At 33.2% G+C, this 18,924-nt stretch overlaps 1 protein-coding gene across 1 annotated transcript in view; it reads left to right on the top strand.

The window, feature by feature from the left end:
- The first annotated feature begins 742 nt into the window (after positions 1 to 742).
- Positions 743 to 18,924, top strand: part of LOC128234335 (uncharacterized) — a 30,797-nt gene continuing 12,615 nt past the window's right edge. Inside the window, exons 1-4 of the mRNA XM_052948512.1 lie at positions 743 to 898; positions 7,480 to 7,854; positions 13,826 to 14,182; positions 17,200 to 17,484. Of these exons, the coding sequence (XP_052804472.1) occupies positions 817 to 898; positions 7,480 to 7,854; positions 13,826 to 14,182; positions 17,200 to 17,484 (1,099 nt within the window). The 5' untranslated portion in view covers positions 743 to 816. The remainder of the gene's footprint in view (positions 899 to 7,479; positions 7,855 to 13,825; positions 14,183 to 17,199; positions 17,485 to 18,924) is intronic.

The raw sequence follows: 18,924 nt of genomic DNA, 5'->3' as shown, positions 1-18,924 counted from the left end.
AATACTGCATCTTAAAATCACCTTTATTTTTCTTCTGCCAAGGTGTTCGGCCATTTTCAATATTACTTTTTCCATGTGATATAATTTTATTAAATGTTTAACAGCTGCACTCTCACAGATTGACTGTTTGACAACTTTTTTGTTAAATAGCTGTTTTATGCCGAAAAACTAATTTTTTCCTAAAGCGTAAGTAACGCATTTAGCCATATCATCAATGTTCGACCGTAAATGATAAACCTGCGATCTGTTTTTTGTTCAGCAGTCTTATATCACTGGTTTCCAGACCGATTTCCGCAAAAAAATGGCCCACTCCAAGACAACAATTAAAACAAATTCCAAAAACTGCCATATTATATATTCACTTAAAGAGGTTGACTTAATGAGGTTATATTCACTTAATTATTGTATTTCATAACTAAAAAATATTTTTATAATATTTATAGGTTACAAAATGAATTCCGATTGGATACGACCGTATTAAAGGTTACGAAGTGACTATTTAAATGTTACGAAATGTCCGAAAATCGGAGGGTATGAAGTGACTAGTTCCAAATATCTTCAGGACTTATGCGATAAATCAAATATAAATAAGCAACACGCTAATAATTAATTTTAGACTTTGCTTTACGGCATGAAATTTAAATTATGATTGTCTCCCTTTGCCTTAATATTTCACCTGTAAAATTTCCCCGTATTGGGCCTCAATTTTCTCAGGTAAACAACTGCCCGATGCATTGTGGGTGAACGTTTTGAGTCATGGCGGATGCGGCAGGAAATCAGTGATAAATTGTGACTCAGCGAGCATTTTAGTGTTTTATGTTTCGAAAACAATACCTAAACATGGATTTTATAAAGTTTTACTTCTTAACTTTTATTTTAATAATTATTTCACATAAAGGTGAGTTACCTGTTGATTAGGCGTACACCTGAAATAGGTGACATACTTTTACAGATTTTGACAGATGAAATATTTGAAAATAATTGATGTCTAGGAGTGTCTTTCATGAGTCTTTGTATGATTTGAGCTTAGATTCAGCGAATATATATAAAGTCTATCTTTTCTTTTCAAGTTAACTACTTTTAAAGAAGAATTATAGTCAGAAAGTGTGTACAGGTAAACAAAGGTATTCATGTACACAAAAATGTAATATAATATTTGTAATTAATTACATGACTGTCACTTAATTCCTGAAATAATGAAACAAACTGTATCGTAGGAGGTGGCAGTTTCATATATTTGAAAAGAAATTAATTTATGTTAATATTCATGTAGGGTAGTAATGAATCATTTTATGTGTAATATTTATTAGCTTATTACAAGGTATACGGGTGGGGAAAAACGTGCAAGTCATAAATTCTTGAAAATGCTGAATATACCTATTATATATGATAATGTAAATCTTGACAATGTATATGAGATGACCCTAATACTGTTTCTTTTTTCTTCATGGTTTTCATGTAAGTTACTTTATCTGGTGAAATGAGGTGATAATCATTCTTTACCTGATACTGATGGCTATCTTGAAAATTGTCTGGTTAACTTTCTGTCCACTTCGAATGCCCTGAGGGCCAACATTAACTGGCTGTAATTTGAGTCAAATTGGGTTACAGGTATGATAGGAACAAAGTGATGGTATTCCTGATAAATAATTGTTGTGCTGAATGATCTTATCTAATTTGCAGCCTTTTGTTTAGTGTCATAACAAGGCACTTGTCACAATTGGTGTGTCTGTTTTTTAACAGCAATTGTTTGTTTATTCAGGCTCAATAGTTTTTGTATTGAATTGAATATGTTTTTGATGTTCTTGATTGTCCATTTTAAACTCTTACAAAAAACAGTCCTGTCAGTATCTGTAATAAAATACCATCCTCACTAGTACATCAACATTTTGACATTCAAAAGTTACTATTTGTATAGAATTTGAACTATTCTAAAGGTCAATTTACATAGTGAGTGACATATTTGTGTTGGTTTATTCAGCCTGAAATTTTAATATTTGGAGGATCCAAATCTCTTCTAGAGCATTTGTATGTCTATTTGTAGGACATGAAAGTGAAAAGTTTGACAAAATGAATGCTTCAATTTCGATTTCAATAACTGTTTAATTTAACAGCTGAAGATAAAAGTTTTGTCTATAAATCAGATTTCTGTTTTGATAAATATGTTTAGACCCTGCATTGAATTTAAAATCAGCACTATAATGATAAGTTTTATACCTAATTTGGCAATCATGCAATTACTTTTTTCAATTTTTGTTTAAATATTTGCATAGTTACATCTATAGGGTAGGCCTTTTGATAAAAATGTGGTTTACTTGATAAAAATATACAGTTTATTCAACTGCAAGGGACTTAATATATACTTATTAATTTTTTGAACGATGACTGACATTGCAGCTGACCAGTTTGTCATTGTGTTCTGATGTCCAGTTGTGGTGCACAATTCTGGTTCTTGTTGCTTGGGGAGTTACACAATAAGAGTTTCCCAGTTATAGAATCTTAGGGTTCATGTTTGTACTTTAAATATGAGAGATTAAGTTAAGTAAATACTGTACTGTTAAAACATCTCTCCTTGTTATGAAATCTCTCCTTGGTATGAAATCTCTCCTTGGTATGAAATCTCTCATAGGTATGAAATCTCTCCTAGGTATGAAATCTCTCCTTGGTATGAAATATCTCCTAGGTATGAAATCTCTCCTAGGTATGAAATCTCTCCTTGGTATGAAATATCTCCTAGGTATGAAATCTCTCCTAGGTATGATATATCTCCTAGGTATGAAATATCTGTTTAAGGCATGAAATATCTCTGAGGTATTAAATCTCTCCTAGGTATTAAATCTCTCCTAGGTATGGAATCGCTCCTAGGGATGAAATATAATCCTTTAGGTATCATATATATATCTTATGTATGAAATCACTCCTAGGTATGAAACTGCTCCTATGTATGAAATTGCTCCTACGGTATGAAATCTCTTCTAGGTATGAACTCCTCCCATATATATAGGTATGAAATCACTCCTTCATGAAATGTTTCCTAGAACCTTAACTTAATTTGATGCATAATATCTATATAATGAATGAAGTATTAGAATAAATATAACCAAATTGAGTTCAATGTCATTGTTACTTCTTAACATCATAACCTTCTTCCAAATCAGGGTAAACTTTATCATAAGTCTTCTCTCATTTACTCCATGTCCTTATCCTATCTTTCCCATGGCCTTCTTTTATTAATGCTCCTAATTGCTGATAGATAAGAAGAGTTTTGTATGAAGCATGTAGCTCAAGCTTATAGAGATTGAAATGTGGACTAAGTACTTGGCTTTATCTGGATACATTTTCTCCATTATAATCCAAACCCTCCCTGGCTCTCGTCAGACAATAGATATGCATGCTCGTTTATTTACTCACAGTCAATATTGACAGTTGTGTTTACATTGGTAATAATATCATTCTAATGACATACATAATTGATAAATATTGTATTCAATATATTCTATTCATGTTCTGTTGACATTAACCCACTTTTATTTCTCCCTTGCTCAAGGGGAATAAGTTGAAATCTGTTGACCAAATAATGTTTGATAGGAAATTGACGTATTTTATCAACATTAATATTATTTTATCCAATTGTATTGAATTTATGATAAAGTTTCTTTTTAAATTGAATGTTTATCGCTTTAAGTTTTCAATTATTATGGTTTTGATTTTTAGCCTTTTCATCCAAAAAAATCTGGGTTATAATGTCAACTAATTTTGTATGGAAGTCTTTTTCCATGTCATAGTACTATTATCAGATTATTTGTCAGCATGATGTATAAGACAAGTATAAATATAGTAAGACTACGGCCAAAAACTTGGTCACTAGGTCAATTTAACAACAAATTTTGTGTTAAATTTTTGAATATGGGTTAATTTATGGGGTCGAAAACAAATGTTCATAAATTCAACAGTCTTTATCCAATCTTCATAGAACTCTGTAAGAATATTTGTCGATATTGTGTTTAAAATCAGTGTGAAATGGGTCATCAGGGGTCAAAAACTAGGTCACTAGGTCAAATATTAAGACAACTGATGTGTTTAAGTTGTGTTTTTGTTTCATATATATGTATATATTTAACAATCGGAATAATTCTCAGCATGATATTTAGGACGAGTGTGCAAATGGGTCATCTCGAGTGTGAATATGGGTTGGCAGTAATTACTTTTTTCTATTAGTATACCTATATATATATATATATATATATATATATATATATATATATATATATATATATATATATATATATATATATATACTGCTGTTAAATCCAATTTATCAAAATAAAAAAAACTGACTTAAAAATATAACGGCCCTTGTGTAAAAAACATTTTGCAAAAGTGCTTGTGTACTTATAAGGCATGACTTCTCAAAAAACATATATTGCAGTGCACATCAAAAGTACAGTTACAACTTTTTCAATTCATTATATTAAATGAGAACCATTATAATAATATTGCTTTAAGTTTCCTTCAATCTGACATCCTTGTTTAATGTAGTTTCTTGCCTCAGGGCTATTGACCATTAAAACATGATGTACATGGATGTATTATGGCTATACATGTACACTACATATTAACTATTTATGTCAATTTGAGTGCTGTTCTCAGTTCATGCATGTCAGTGAGGGGTTTCACCTGGTAACAAAAGGTCACCCTATTTATCAACTGTTTTAATAGATAAAAAGCAATAAAATAAGTGTATATTTCAATGTCCATAAATCGTTTGAGTAAATTGCTTGTCAATACTTCAGGGTTGTACTTGTTTGATAAGAAGCAGTGACTTAATATAGCAAAAATGAATTGTTCATTCCCAATAGTGAAGGACATTTTTTAGATTATCAATGTCATGTCAAAAATCAATCGAAAAGTTTTATTTGATCAGAATTTGTTTTTTCTTTCCAATGACAATTGCAGTTAAACCAATTAGATTGTTAAGGACGAATGATATTCAGCTTTTCACAAGTTGGTCTGACCTCTTATAATTGTCTTTCAAAGCAGAACTTGGGAAAGATTAATTTATGTATTGAACCTCAAGCAAACTAAACAAACATTTGGACTTCCTTAATTGTTTATTGCAAAGTAATTTTCAGCTAAATAAACACTCTTTTTGTAAAGAAATGGTAAGAGAGAGAATATCCATTGTAAAAACACCTTGGTTTGGTTCTACAAAACATTAGTACAGATGAACAAACAAAAGAACCCTATCTTCAATTGGCTTAATGTCTCTCTGAAGTGGAGGACCTATTTTCATGTCATTTACGTAGGTGAAATTCTTGTCTAAGGATTGACTGACCAGATTGCTTCCTTACAAAAGTTGTTCAACGTAGTAAAGGAATGAGAATGGTAAAAACCTGGCAGTTAAAGTATCCTGTTACATTATAACTACACATATTACTGTTTGTAATGTTATGCACAGCTGTGATTCAACAACCCTTTTATGTAGAAGAAATTAAGAAGAAAATGGATTTTTTACATTAATTTAAATCTTTTAAGTTAATTCACTCTATCATATTAATTGGGCACCACAATGTAGAATGTTTTATCAATTGTTATTATTTGTAAATTCTCTTTTGAAAAACACTAAACAAGTGTCCAACTTAATATTATTTTCATACCCTTTTATTCTAAATCAATATTAACCGTGTATTTTTTATCACCAATAGCTATGTATATACATACTTTTTATATAATGAGAAGTTAATTCTAACTATATAGAATTTATGTTGTTGTAAACAGTAATAAATTAGCCACATAATTTATTAAATGGCTGAATTCAGTTCATGTCAGTATCCACCCTTCCGGGCTGCTGCACATGACTTCTGACCATCTGATATTCTCCACTTGGTTATTGAGCACATGTATTAAACAAACATTTAATTGAAATATCAATATCCTGCCACAAAAGCCAATTATTAATGTGCGATCAGGACAATTTGCTTATCTTGTTAATCTCGGATTATCTTTCCCTGATCTTATAACCCTGTGAAAATATGCCTGACCATAAGTATGTTACATCTACTGTTTAGTTTGGAATGGCTTATGGAATGTCAAATATCTTAATAAATTTGAATGTGTCTAGGTTTTTATGTCAAAGGCTAAAATAAGATTATTTTTCGAATTCTGCTTTTACAGCAGCCTTCACCCAGTTCAGTTTCACTTTTGATAGTACAAGCCTCTAGAGGCAAAGATCTGTCAGCAAACCTAAGAAAGCATGTAATCCGGGTGCTGGGTTGTTTAATGCTCTGACCAGTTGGTGAAACCCATCTGATTAACCAGCCAGGTTTAATAATATCTGTCATGTGTTCCCGGTCCAGATAGAAAAATCAGACCATGCAGAGGGCAACTGTGTTGCCAGGCTTGCTGGCAGGGTGCTTGAGGGTTGGATTTTTCTGTCCAGACTGGACACACTTGATTGAAAAATTTTCTACACACCTTAATTTACATTTTCGTGTAAAAATCAAATACAAAGAAAAGCACAATTTTGTACATTTCACCACAAAGGTTGTGCGATGAACTATGTCATGACACACAGTTATTTTTATTCACTGCATATGTCAAGATGATCCTTCAGAATCGTGCTAATAAGGGTTATTCTTATGGGGAGTGCCAGACAGAATTTTCCAGCACGGCTGAATTCACCGTAAATGCCTCTCCCGTAAATGCTCTCCCGTGTGCTAGAAATTTTTAGTGGGGACTGGTATTATTTTTATTTTGCCAAATTCAGTACTTGCAGAACATGGAAAAAGTGTCACCTGATCACGTGTAAAACCACCCACATGACAATGCAAGACAACTCAGGCCTGACTTGCTATACACCCCTGACATATCTTTATTCTGTCATGTCCCCATCACCAAATTATCGTTATTTTGTCTGAGCCCTTGTGTTGTGAACACCCAAGACAGATTTGGAGCATGTTGCAAGATCTGGCTACGACAAATATTTTATGGGTCTTCCATGACAAACTTTGTATGATACATTGTGACCAGTGCTTTAGGAGTAATTTTGAAAGTTTTAAAGTATTGTCAAGGGTACATGTATATACTTGAACTTTTATACGTAATTGGCCGATCGTTCAGGACTTTCTTAAAGTTAACGACATTGTGAACATCGTGTTGTCACTCAATACAAAGCCGAAAGCGTTAGATTTCCGTAAGTTTAATGGAAATTCTTTTGATCTGCTGTATTACTAAACAGATTTGAGACAGATGGTTTTTTTTATTGTTTTTATTGTTTTTATTTAAAAATTGAGAAAAAGTAATCATCACATAGTTCCCGTTAAAAAGTTAACAAAAATATTATTAATGACGTTGGTAACAAAGTTATGATCAATCTTCCCAACCTTTATTTACTCTAATAAATCTGAATGTATACTATATGGTAGGACATGTTCATAACCAACCAACCTTAAATCACTTAATTTCTTTTACTATTTTCAGGTCATGGAAAGGTCCAGCTGGGTACAAATGGTGCCATAACAGCTGTTCTGGGGAACAACACATATCAACTTACATGTACTCATAGTGGTTTAACAGAATCACAGATTGACGGACTTTCACTAAAGTTTGTTAAGGATGGGGTAGTTTTGGTAGCTGTCCCTCCTCTTTCATTTAGTGGCGGAAATGTATCAGTTAATGCAACGTTATCTTCAAGACTGTCAGTAGTGCGGTTTACTGCTAACAACCCTACCACGACAGTAACATTCCAGTCTATAGAGTGTGGGGATGAAGGAACATACACTTGGGAAGGGTATTACTATGATCTAACAATTGGTAATACTCAAGTATCCCAAACTTATGATATAAAAGTGAAAGGTAATTTATGTCAATTTTTTATATCCAATTTATCGCACACAGGATTGTACATATGTATGTACACAAACTAGTTATAAACATTTGTAGAGCTTGTCGTTGTTTTGAACCTTTAAACAAAGAGTATCGACTTCACTGTCACAGAATGTGCATTTTTATTTGAACATGCATGCTGTTTTAGATTCGTCATTGTTAAACCTCTGTAACAAGCTCTAAAGAGGAAACTTAAGCAATGAAGAAGTTATAACAGCATGAATTTTAAGCTCGACTATTCGAAGAATATGGAGAGCTATTACTCACCCATATCTCAGCAACTACTTGAGGTATTGCATTGAGACTCGATACAATGGTACTCAACCATCCAACCTACTTAATTAACCAAGTTAGATAACTCTAGTTTGCATTTAATGCAAAAAAATTGCCCTTTATTATTCGACTTAGAAATTCTGGTTAAGGTTTTGCATGTAACCTGACATTTAAGTCAATATCTCAGCAAATATATCATGTATTGCATTGAAACTTTAGATATGTATTCCCAACAATCTAACCTACTAAATTAATAAAGTAAGATAACACTTTTTTAATATAATGCAAATTATGGGCCTTTATTAGGCCAAAAAAAAGTTCTTGTTTCTGGTCACCCGACCAACCGTACTTTTTACCCCCCGACTGTACTTTTTTTTTGCCTTCAAAATCGATTTTTGTAGACCCGAGTCCCGGCAGAACGGTACTGGATACGAAAAATAAACCATGCAATCCGACAAGGACATTTAAACAGGGCTTTCAATGGACCCTACCTCCCGTAAGATATCGTCAATGACCCAAAGTTCGCAAGGAAGTGTCACCTTTGACCCGAGAGAATTTCAGTGCAAGAGTTGTTAGTCCTGAAACTAAAGATCAATGGGACCGCAAACCATGTGCTGAATGTTTGTTTATTCAATTAATGCGTCTTTAAAGTAAATACATGTAAATAGCAATTAACGCCCGAAGTGATAAGTGAACAACCCTGTCAATTAACAGCAGTCAAACTCAATGTCGTGAAACTCCGCTATTATGTAAATGGATACCTTCGGCAGTTTTAGCTAACTACGAACAACAATGTTACTATATCAACAATTGAAATGTTATTTAATTCATTTTCACCTATTAGCTAAAAATTAAAGATAAATCTTGGAAGTTTGTAAATGCGTAAAAAAACAAAAACAATTTTCGTCTAGCTCTCTTGCGCATGCACATGGTCCAAAAAGCGTGGGAAACAGGTGCTTTTATGTTTACTTCCTGTCAATTTTAATGAAAGTGAAAGGAGGGCTATATGATGTAAATCCTCGTCTATCTACAATTAAGTTCTATTACGTAACAAGTTGATTGTTCTGCCATTTTTATAAAGGAACAATAAAGGGATATTGGCAATAGGAACGCTGAATGTTTTTGTTTACTTTCGGAAGAATCATAAAGTGAAAATGAAACTGAAAGTAAAAACAAGAAAAATGTCATCGCATATTGTATTTTGCCAAGGATGCATCGGATAACAAATTACAAATAATACATGCATCCTTTTTAACTCAACACTTACCGGTACAACTTTAATAACATTGAAATATATTGCCAGTTTTCCTAACAGATCGCTACGAACATCTAACATATTTTGGTGGCCAATACAGGATGTTGCTATTTTTAGTAACGAAAGGTATTTCCCTGCTATTTATAGGTTCTACATCATAGTATTTTGAACTAGATGATTTATATTTTTGTTTATTAAATAAATAAAATTGGATATTTTTACAACAAACAAGTCTTAAGTCATTTGATATTAAGCTTATAGTACTGTGCTAATGCTTTCGGACAATACACCCAACATTCCGATCCAAAGGTTTATAAAAAATAAATCCCTACCTACCGACCCTTACGATTTTGAGGCCTGTAACCAGAAACAAGAACTTTTTTTTTTGCCTAATATTTGACTTAGAAATTCTGGTTAAGGTTTTGCATGTAAGCACACATAGGTTAATATCTCAGCAACTACTTGATGTATGGCATTAAGACTTTATACAATGGTACTCAACCATCCAATCTACTCAAATAACCAAGTAAGATAACTCTAGTTTGCACTAAATTCAAATAATGGCCCCTTTTTTATTCGACATAAAAATTCTGGTTAAGGTTTTGCATGTAACCACTTTTAAGTCCATATACATCATGTATTGCATTGAAATTTTACACAAAGGCTGCCAACCATTTAACCTTCTTATTTAATCAAGTAAGATAACTCTATCTTTCATATTATATAATTTTTACCCCTTTATTTTGCGACTTAGAAATTCTGGTTAAGGTCTTGCATGTTAGCACACAATAGGATAATATCTGAGCAACTACTTGATGTATTACTTTGAGACTTTATACAATGGTTGGATAACTGAATTTTGCAAATAATGGCCCTATATTATTAGACTTAAAAATTCTGGTTAAAATTTTGCATGTAACCACATTTATGTTAATATCTCAGCACATCATGTATTGCATTGAAATCTAATCTAACAGAGATCCATGCATGTTTTGCTAAAACATTTCAATCCTTACACTGAAAAGCGTCAGAATAGTCGAGCGCCCATCTCTGTGACAGCTCTTGTTCTTTTAGTATGTATGTTTGATAACAATACCACGTAAAACTATGTTATATGCATGTAAACTGAATATTTGTTATTATTAATACAAGTATAATATATGCTTTGAATTTGATATGTTTTGATGCATGTTCTTCTTACTAGTAATAGTATATATTTGAAATGTTTGTAATGTATTCTAGATGTAATACTAAATAGTATATTGACTATTGTTTTTAGCCGGATTTTTCATCGAAAAATTACAGGTTATAGAATGGCGAAAACCGGGCGGTTGGGCGGGCATGCGGGCAGGCGGGAGGGCGTTTACAAATTTCCACGTCATAAATTCAACAATTTTTAGCTCCACTGGCCGAAGGCCATGGAGCTTATGTCGTCACAGATTGTCCGTCGTGAGTGCGTGCGTGCGTGCGTGCGTGCGTGCGTGCGTAAACTTTTACTTTAAACGACATCTCCTCTGAAACTGATAAGCGGATTTTGACAAAACTTCACAGGAATGTTCCTTTGGTGGTCCTTTACCAAAATTGCTCAAATGGTTCCGGTCCATTGCACAATATGGCCGCCAGAGCTAAAAATAGCAAAATCTTTAAACGACATCTCCTCTGAAACGGTTCGGCAGATTTTGATGAAACTTGACAGTAATGTTCCTTGGGTGGTCCTTTATTAAAATTGCTCAAATGGTTCTGGTCCATTGCACAATATGGCCGCCACAGCTAAAAATAGCAAAATCTTTAAACGACATCTCCTCTGAAACGGATAGGCAGATTTTGATGAAACTTGACAGAATTGTTCCTTGGGTGGTCCTTAACCAAAATTGCTCAAATGGTTCCGGTCCGCTGCACAACATGGCTGCCAGGGCAAAAAAATAGAAAAACCTTTAAAGAACATCTTCTCAGAAACCGATGATCAGATTTTGATGAAACTTAACAGAAATGTTCCTTGGATGGTCCTTTATCAAATTTGCTTCAATGGTTTCGGTCCACTTCACAAGATGGCCCCCAGAGGTAAAAATAGAAAAACCTTTATCGTATTGCAATGAAACTTGACAGAAATGTTACTTGGGTAGTCCTTAACCAAAATAGCCCAAACAGTTCTGGTCTGCTGCACAACATGGGCACCAGAGCTAAGAATAGAAAAAAACGTTAAACTACATCTTCTCAGAGACCGATTATCAGATTTTGATGAAACTTTACATAAATGTTCATCGGGATGCCCTTTAACCAAAAATGCCCAAATGGTTCCGGTCCGCTGCACAACATGGCTGCGAGAGTTAAAAATAGAAAAACCTTTAAGGACTTCTCGTCCGCAGTCTTCACGAAAAACATTTTAACCTACTAGCCAGTTGGACTAGCATAATGGCATATTTTACTAGTCCGAATGACAATCTAGTCCGACTATTTTGCCACATTATAAAACTGTATGCTTGAGGTAAATACCTATTTCAATTGAGCAGCTTGCAGTTTGAGTAAACATTTCTTTATTATGATGCTCATGCAGTGATAGGGAGTGATATCCTTCTATTGGGAATAGTGCTCCTTGTTTTTCAGAACCTATGGGTACTATGTAAAAACAAAAGGCATCTTGCTTGAATAGACTGTAATAATATCAACATGGTTAGAAAAGAAATGCCATGCTTTAATAGCTTTGATTACATTTTACTACTGAATTACCTCCCTTTAATAGAAAAAAAAATAATGTCTTAATTTTTCACCTATAGCATCTTTAAATAATTTTTAAACAATAATAATTTATGAGTAAACATATAAGCATAAAGTTCTCACAAAAAGATCAATTTAAAAACCTTACATTTATACATAGGAAAGTATATATAGACTGAACATTAATTTTCGTTTAAGTGACATTCTGAAAGTTTATGAAACAGCTATTTTTAGTAACTTAAATGGCCGAAAAGTGTAAGTGAAACACCAAGTCGATTCTATCTCGTCAGTTCTTGTTCAGGTTAGATATTTGCTTCATAATCTATTCAGATTAAATGTTAACCGATGATCAGATTTTGATGAAACTTGACAGAAATGTTCCTTGGGTGGTCATTAACCAAAATTTGTTAAATGGTTCCAGTCCACTGCACACCATGGCTGCCAGAGCTAAAAAATAAAAAAAAACTTTATACGACTTGTCGTCGAAACCGATGACCTTTTTTCGATAAAACTCGACAGAAATGTTTGTTTGGTGCTCCTTTACTCAAATTGCCCAAATCATTTCGGTCCACTGCACAACATGGCAGCCAGAGCTATTAAAGTAAAAAAATTTTTTAAATAACTTCTCCTCAAAAATTGATGATTGTATTTCTATGAAACTTGACGAAAATGTTCGTTAGGTGGTCTTTGCTTGAACCTTTTGGCCAGTGGAGCACAGGCACTGATGTGCCTCTTGTTGTCAAATCTTTATGAAACTTGCTCAGAATATTTGTCTACTTGTTGTCTTAAACATTTGTGAATATGAGTAACCTCAGATCAAAAACTAGGTCACTAGGTCAAATCTTAGGAAATATTTTCCTGATGTCTTGAAACTTCTACATTTTTTTGTTTTCTCCAGGATATCTTAGTCACATTAAAGTATAATAGATTTTCAAGAAACTTTTACATTTTTTTTCACCAGGATATCATAGTCACATTAAAGTATAATAGAATTTAAGCATAAATTACATTTTTTTCCTGCAGGATATTGAATTTTTTTTTTCAATTTTCATGACATATGGTTACTTTACATATATACCCACACACACATGCTTTCACACTGGCACACACACCATTGACCTGTCAGCACCTGACAGTCAATGATTGTATTTTCAGGATCTTAATATTTTCCTTCTTTTGTGTCTAAATAGACACGCCCTTTTGTGACTTGAACTGTGCTTTAGGATACATACAGTATTTGTGCCAGAAACTTTCAGACTTGAAAAATATTTGTGTACATGAAATCTTAGATGATAAAGTGTGTCATCTAGGGTCAAAAATTAGGTCTCTGGGACAGATCTTATTGGAAAAGCTGATGTATTTATAAAATGTTCATTTTCCCTCACAAAAATGGAATAGTTTCTGTTCATCAGGCTATTTGTATGAACGATATCTCCGATAAGTATAAATATGGGTCTTTTTGGTTAACAATACTAGGTCACTAGCTCAAATCCTCGGTTTGCAAAATTGCATCGTCAAATAAAAATCCGGCTTTAATGCGGCGTTGTCGCATTGGCGTCTTGTTATGTATAATCATGTTGATGGATGAAGAAATGTATGTTTAAATCCAAATAAACTATTCTATTCTATTCTTAACTTCTTTAATGACTTTTTTAACTTGAGAGATCGCAAGTAAAGATATATTTGTTTACTCCACAGCTCTTCCAGTTTTAGTACCTGAGAAATCTGAGGTGTCGTTCACACCTAACACCAACCTTGCCGTTGGAGACAATGTCACATTCACATGTAGTGGTGACGTAGGAAACAACCCAATTGGTGTTCTGGCCTGGTTCTACTACAAAGAGGGAGATCCTTCACCAGTTGACAAATCCAAAAATGCCATTTCAACTGCACCTCAAGATTCTAGGGTGTGCAGCAAGTCAAGGTCATCAACATTGGAGCTGACCTTGACAAAAGAAATGAACAATATGGTGGTGCGGTGTACGGTGCAGCAAGATATCAGGACTCCTGATGGGGAAGGACATATACAAACAAATGGTTCATTAAATGTGCATTGTAAGTAGTTCACAGTAGTATTTACATCTAGTCCATGTCAATATATAAGATTTTCATTTAATTTACTTTAATTACATGGAGAAACAAGGACATAACCCACACAAAATACCTTCACAGGGTAAAAACTTAAAGGTTAGCAAGAACGATAAAACTTTAAAACATATTAAAATAAAACTTAGAACAAATGTTTTCAGAGACTGTGAATTACACATTCAAGATATTCAAATTACACATTCAAGATATTCAAATTACACATTCAAGATATTCAAATCAAACTTTATGCACATGTTACCTCAGATACAAAATGCACATGTTTTGCAAGGCTTATTACTCTGGTTCTAAGAAATGCTGAGTCATTCCCCTTGATAGCTTGAAAAATCTTCAAAAAACTTGGCGGCCATGACTTTATAATGATTTAAGATATATTCACATGAAACTTTGTACACATTTTACTAATGGCAAATGGAAATGTGTAGCAAAGCCTATAATCTTGGCTTAAATCATTTTAAATTATTCCCGGCCCTTGCAAGGGTTCTCAATAAGAACTGGCTGGTGGCCAAAATGGACAGTTCTTATTGGGTTCTAGATGTAAGAATTAACTCTTTAATAATATTATCAAAACAGAAGGAAATTGTTTGGTAACATTTCTTTTTAGGATGGTTCAGCCTAAAGTTTTTGAGAATCCTGCCTAGGCCAGAGTTTTTTATCTTTAGATTTACGGGAGATTTTTCAAAAAGTTGGGTAAGGAGGAGGAAATAAAAATAAAAATAAAATGCATAAAATGTCCCGAAGGAGAAATAAATAAAAATAAAATAGATTTTTCTCCGATTTTTTATATTTTTTAAACCTTCTTATATCATGAAGACAAAACACACCTAACTTGTGTCAGCTATTTCATAGGCTGAACAAAGGGTGAAAGATCACCATAAAGTTTCAAAAGCATAATTAAAAGGTCCTTTTAAAGACTGAAAATATTGACCTCAACACTGTCAGTTCAAACGCTTATTGAAATTAGTTGTATATAGTTGTTCGAATGCATCTATGCATATGTGGTGCATATATTATCAACCCATAGATTTTATGAAACATGTCAGTGTAATAAAGAAATTAAAATGGCCATTTCTAACCTTTTGCCCACAATATAAGCATATCCTTTCCATTGTGAAGTATTCAAACATTGAACAAAGTTTCAGACACGGTATTAAAGGAGGTCAAATGTGTTTTTCTGTCTTTAACGAATTAGCACCATGACAATTTACCGTGATGTGGTTTTTATATAGAAAATATTACCAAATAAAGTCCAAGCCCTGATGGAAATTCCTCTTCACTTCGAAGTTTGACAGGGCTTACGGATACACAGACATTCAAAATCTACATTTATGTACTTCACCAAAGAAAATTCGGGAGCATTAAGATAAATTTGACAAGTGATATATGTTTCAAAAAACCGTGTCTAAGAACTGATTTTAGAATCAGTCCTGAACGATATCCTTCCTATTCCAGCTATGCCCGTTGGCAATGAGCAACCGATCAGTATAACTTCTTGCACTGACTGCCAAATATCTTATGTTCAGATTTTTTTCTGTCTTATCGGAAACACACACTATGTTATTATTACATCATTTTCAGTATTCTTTAACGATTTAAATTCTAGATCATTATTAAACTAATTAACAACTACGAACGTATCACGATACCTTGTGTTTTTCTCTTCAAATATGTGATCGTGAAGCAGTGTGTTCAATGCTCCTCAGAGTCAAATTTAGAAAAAAATATCCATTTTGACTATGATGAACACGATATCATTTTGCAGTTTATGTTTGTCAGAAGCTATACATTTTTGCGCTGTAATCCAATTCATTCTTGTTAATATATGACGTGCGCCAATGACTTTTAATGGACAATCCAACCCACGAATTTCTGTCTCCTTATTTTGCCCGGAAGTTGCGCAATCATTTCACGAATCGCGAACAACATACTGAATCTACAAAAAAAATCACAATAAACACGCTTTAAGTTCTCCCCGGTTTGATTTAAATAAAGAAACATAAACATCGGAACGTCTTTGTAGTAAAACCTTTCAATATAGCTGCAGAAATTGCGAGAAATAAGGGGTATGACATTAACTACTTTCACTTTTGACAGGACGTTGTTATGGTAACGGGTACCTGTTCTGTTTCCCCGCGTATTTCCGACTGGTTTACTTGGTTTGTGCAGTAAAAAGACCGATAATGAATGACAATTAATACACCAGTTGGTTCTGAGATATGGGTTATAGAACACTAATTTTGTTTTCTTCTTAACATTGGAACAACGTTCGTCGGAAAAAATAAAAATAAAACTACGAAAATGAATTTTATTTTTATTTGGGTTTTGCAATATTTAGGTACGGCGCTCCCGTAAATCTAAAGATATAAAAACTCTGGCCCTAGATGGTTTGAAAAAGTCATACACAGACATTACTATAGCCATAGCTTAATTACTATTCCAAATATTCACTTGAATCTGTGTTTACATATTTAAATGATGTTATTAGTGAGAATGTCCACTTGTGTAGCAAGGCCCATAACTCTTGCTTTAATAATTGTCAACCTTGCTGTAATAAGTGTTATATGTCCCTTGTTGACTATTTATAAGAAAAGCTAGCGTAGGTGTTTACTCCTCACCAGGCACACTCGTGTTAATAATGTTCCAGTAAATTGATGCAAGATAAAGACAAAGCAAGATAGTAAAAAAACATTTAAGATCACAGGAATTGAGTGAGATTTGATCTTTTTTTAAATCTTTCATAATTTCAAAAGTATGTATATCAAAAGAAAAAATGTATAAAACAGAGTTTTATTTGTTAACTGTGTGTGGTTTATCCCATCATTTTTTCGGAATGAGGTCAGTCAGCCTAAAGTTCTGACTTTGAAAAATGTGTCATTTTGATTAATTATAGGAAATTCCAAATTTGCCTTGTACAAGAATGCTTTAAAAAAATGTACTATTATACTTATATTTATTTTATTCTTCAGTCAAGCCAGTAATCCTAAGTCTAGTACGTTTCCCGGAGCAAACACAGTACACAGAGGGCATGGCACAGTTGATCTTGACCTGCATTGCAGATGGCAACCCACTTCCCAGTTACTATTGGATGTACATGGCAGAGGGGGCTGGGAATGGTACCATGCTAGGATCAGAGAGTCAGTACACTCTCAACAACCTCACCTTGGAAGGGACCGGCATATACACATGTGTTGCTTACAATGAAATCAAAGGCATTAACCAGACTGTCAATGCTAGCACTCAGATTACCATTAGTAAGTATTACATATATTCTAATGGGGGCACAATAAATCGGAAGTCACATTGTGAGATATCCTCTGTTTTTAGCCTGATTGGGCTTTATTTAGAATTTATAAAGTTCTCTTTGGCTATCAGCAGATGATATGAACAGTGATTGTGATAATTTTAATCAAGGCCTTTTAAAAATGCTAAAACTTATAACTAGATACTTCCAATGTTTAGTTAGATCCATTTCTTATGGCTTTATTCAAATAGATGGTAACCATGTGTCGAATCCCATTCTCATAGCATTCAAGTGGCATTCAATGTTTTAGTGTACAGCCTATTGTAGCTTGCTTTTTGCTCAAAACTGTAGAGCTATCAATGTTTTCCTCTATTAATAAGAACTAACTGAGGCTTACTGACAGTTATTAATAAAGGGGAAATTAATGTCCTTACTAAGTAAATTCTAACTTTATAATTTTCATTGCATACCATTGAAATATGATGTATTTTTTTAATTGACGTTGCTGTATCAAGATTAGTGTCATGTAATGAAAAGGGGTACAGGAGATATAATGAAATTGATATGAAGTATATGTTTAAATATGCGTGAATTTCTGTGGTTTTTAAGCGTCATTCATGTTGTGAACAGTATTTGTATCTTGTCATTGTTTGCTTTTTCTGTTCCACTGGCCACATGACTGTCACATGATTCCACACAGGTCATGTGATGATCATTGTGATCACCGTTCTATATATAGTTGTGCGACTTCCCTACTGACAAGAGACACAAGCCTGCCGGCTTCAACCACATAATATTCCATCTTTCATAGAAACTCCCTTTAATACTACCAACTGTCTCTGAAATGTCCGCTAGAAGCCAGTAACTTTCTGCAAATATAGTTAATTTCATTTCATTAGAGAATGGTGTTTTTATTTGTGTTACTTGTGGATTTTAACTTTTGTTATTTGGGTCATGGTTTTGCTTTTTATAAGATTTGTAACAAATAAAATATTTTAACGGTTATTTCTTTGTATAAAACTGGCTTTTTGCTGATTTCTTTTATTTGTTTGACATTAACTAGCTAGCACAATTTACATATTAATCCAATTATTTAGTTATATTACCAGTTTTACTCTCCTTCTGTACGGTTTTTCTTCATCCTTCACTCACCATACCTACCTTCCACTTGGAACTTAGCCTCTTATACTGGTATCAACTCTGGTCTTTCACTAAAGTACTTAATATACACACTTTCATAAATCATTTTAATACAATGCTATAGAATTAAAAATCTATTAAGTATAAACTATCTATTATCATTGTTAAAACAGATAATAAAGCAAATTTGAATAACACCTGACTGAAAATAAAGACTGTCTCTATGCTATGAAATTCTCGCCATTAGCCCTTGTCAGAGCGAAGATGTGGTCCATTATTGAAATGCATGTGGCGGTGAAAAAATTAACAT

Source organism: Mya arenaria, chromosome 5 (genome assembly GCF_026914265.1).
Source record: "Mya arenaria isolate MELC-2E11 chromosome 5, ASM2691426v1".
In the NCBI taxonomy this organism is placed as follows: Eukaryota; Metazoa; Mollusca; class Bivalvia; order Myida; family Myidae; genus Mya; species Mya arenaria.
Note: the sequence above shows the minus strand (reverse complement) of the source record. Positions and strands in the feature narration are given on the sequence as shown.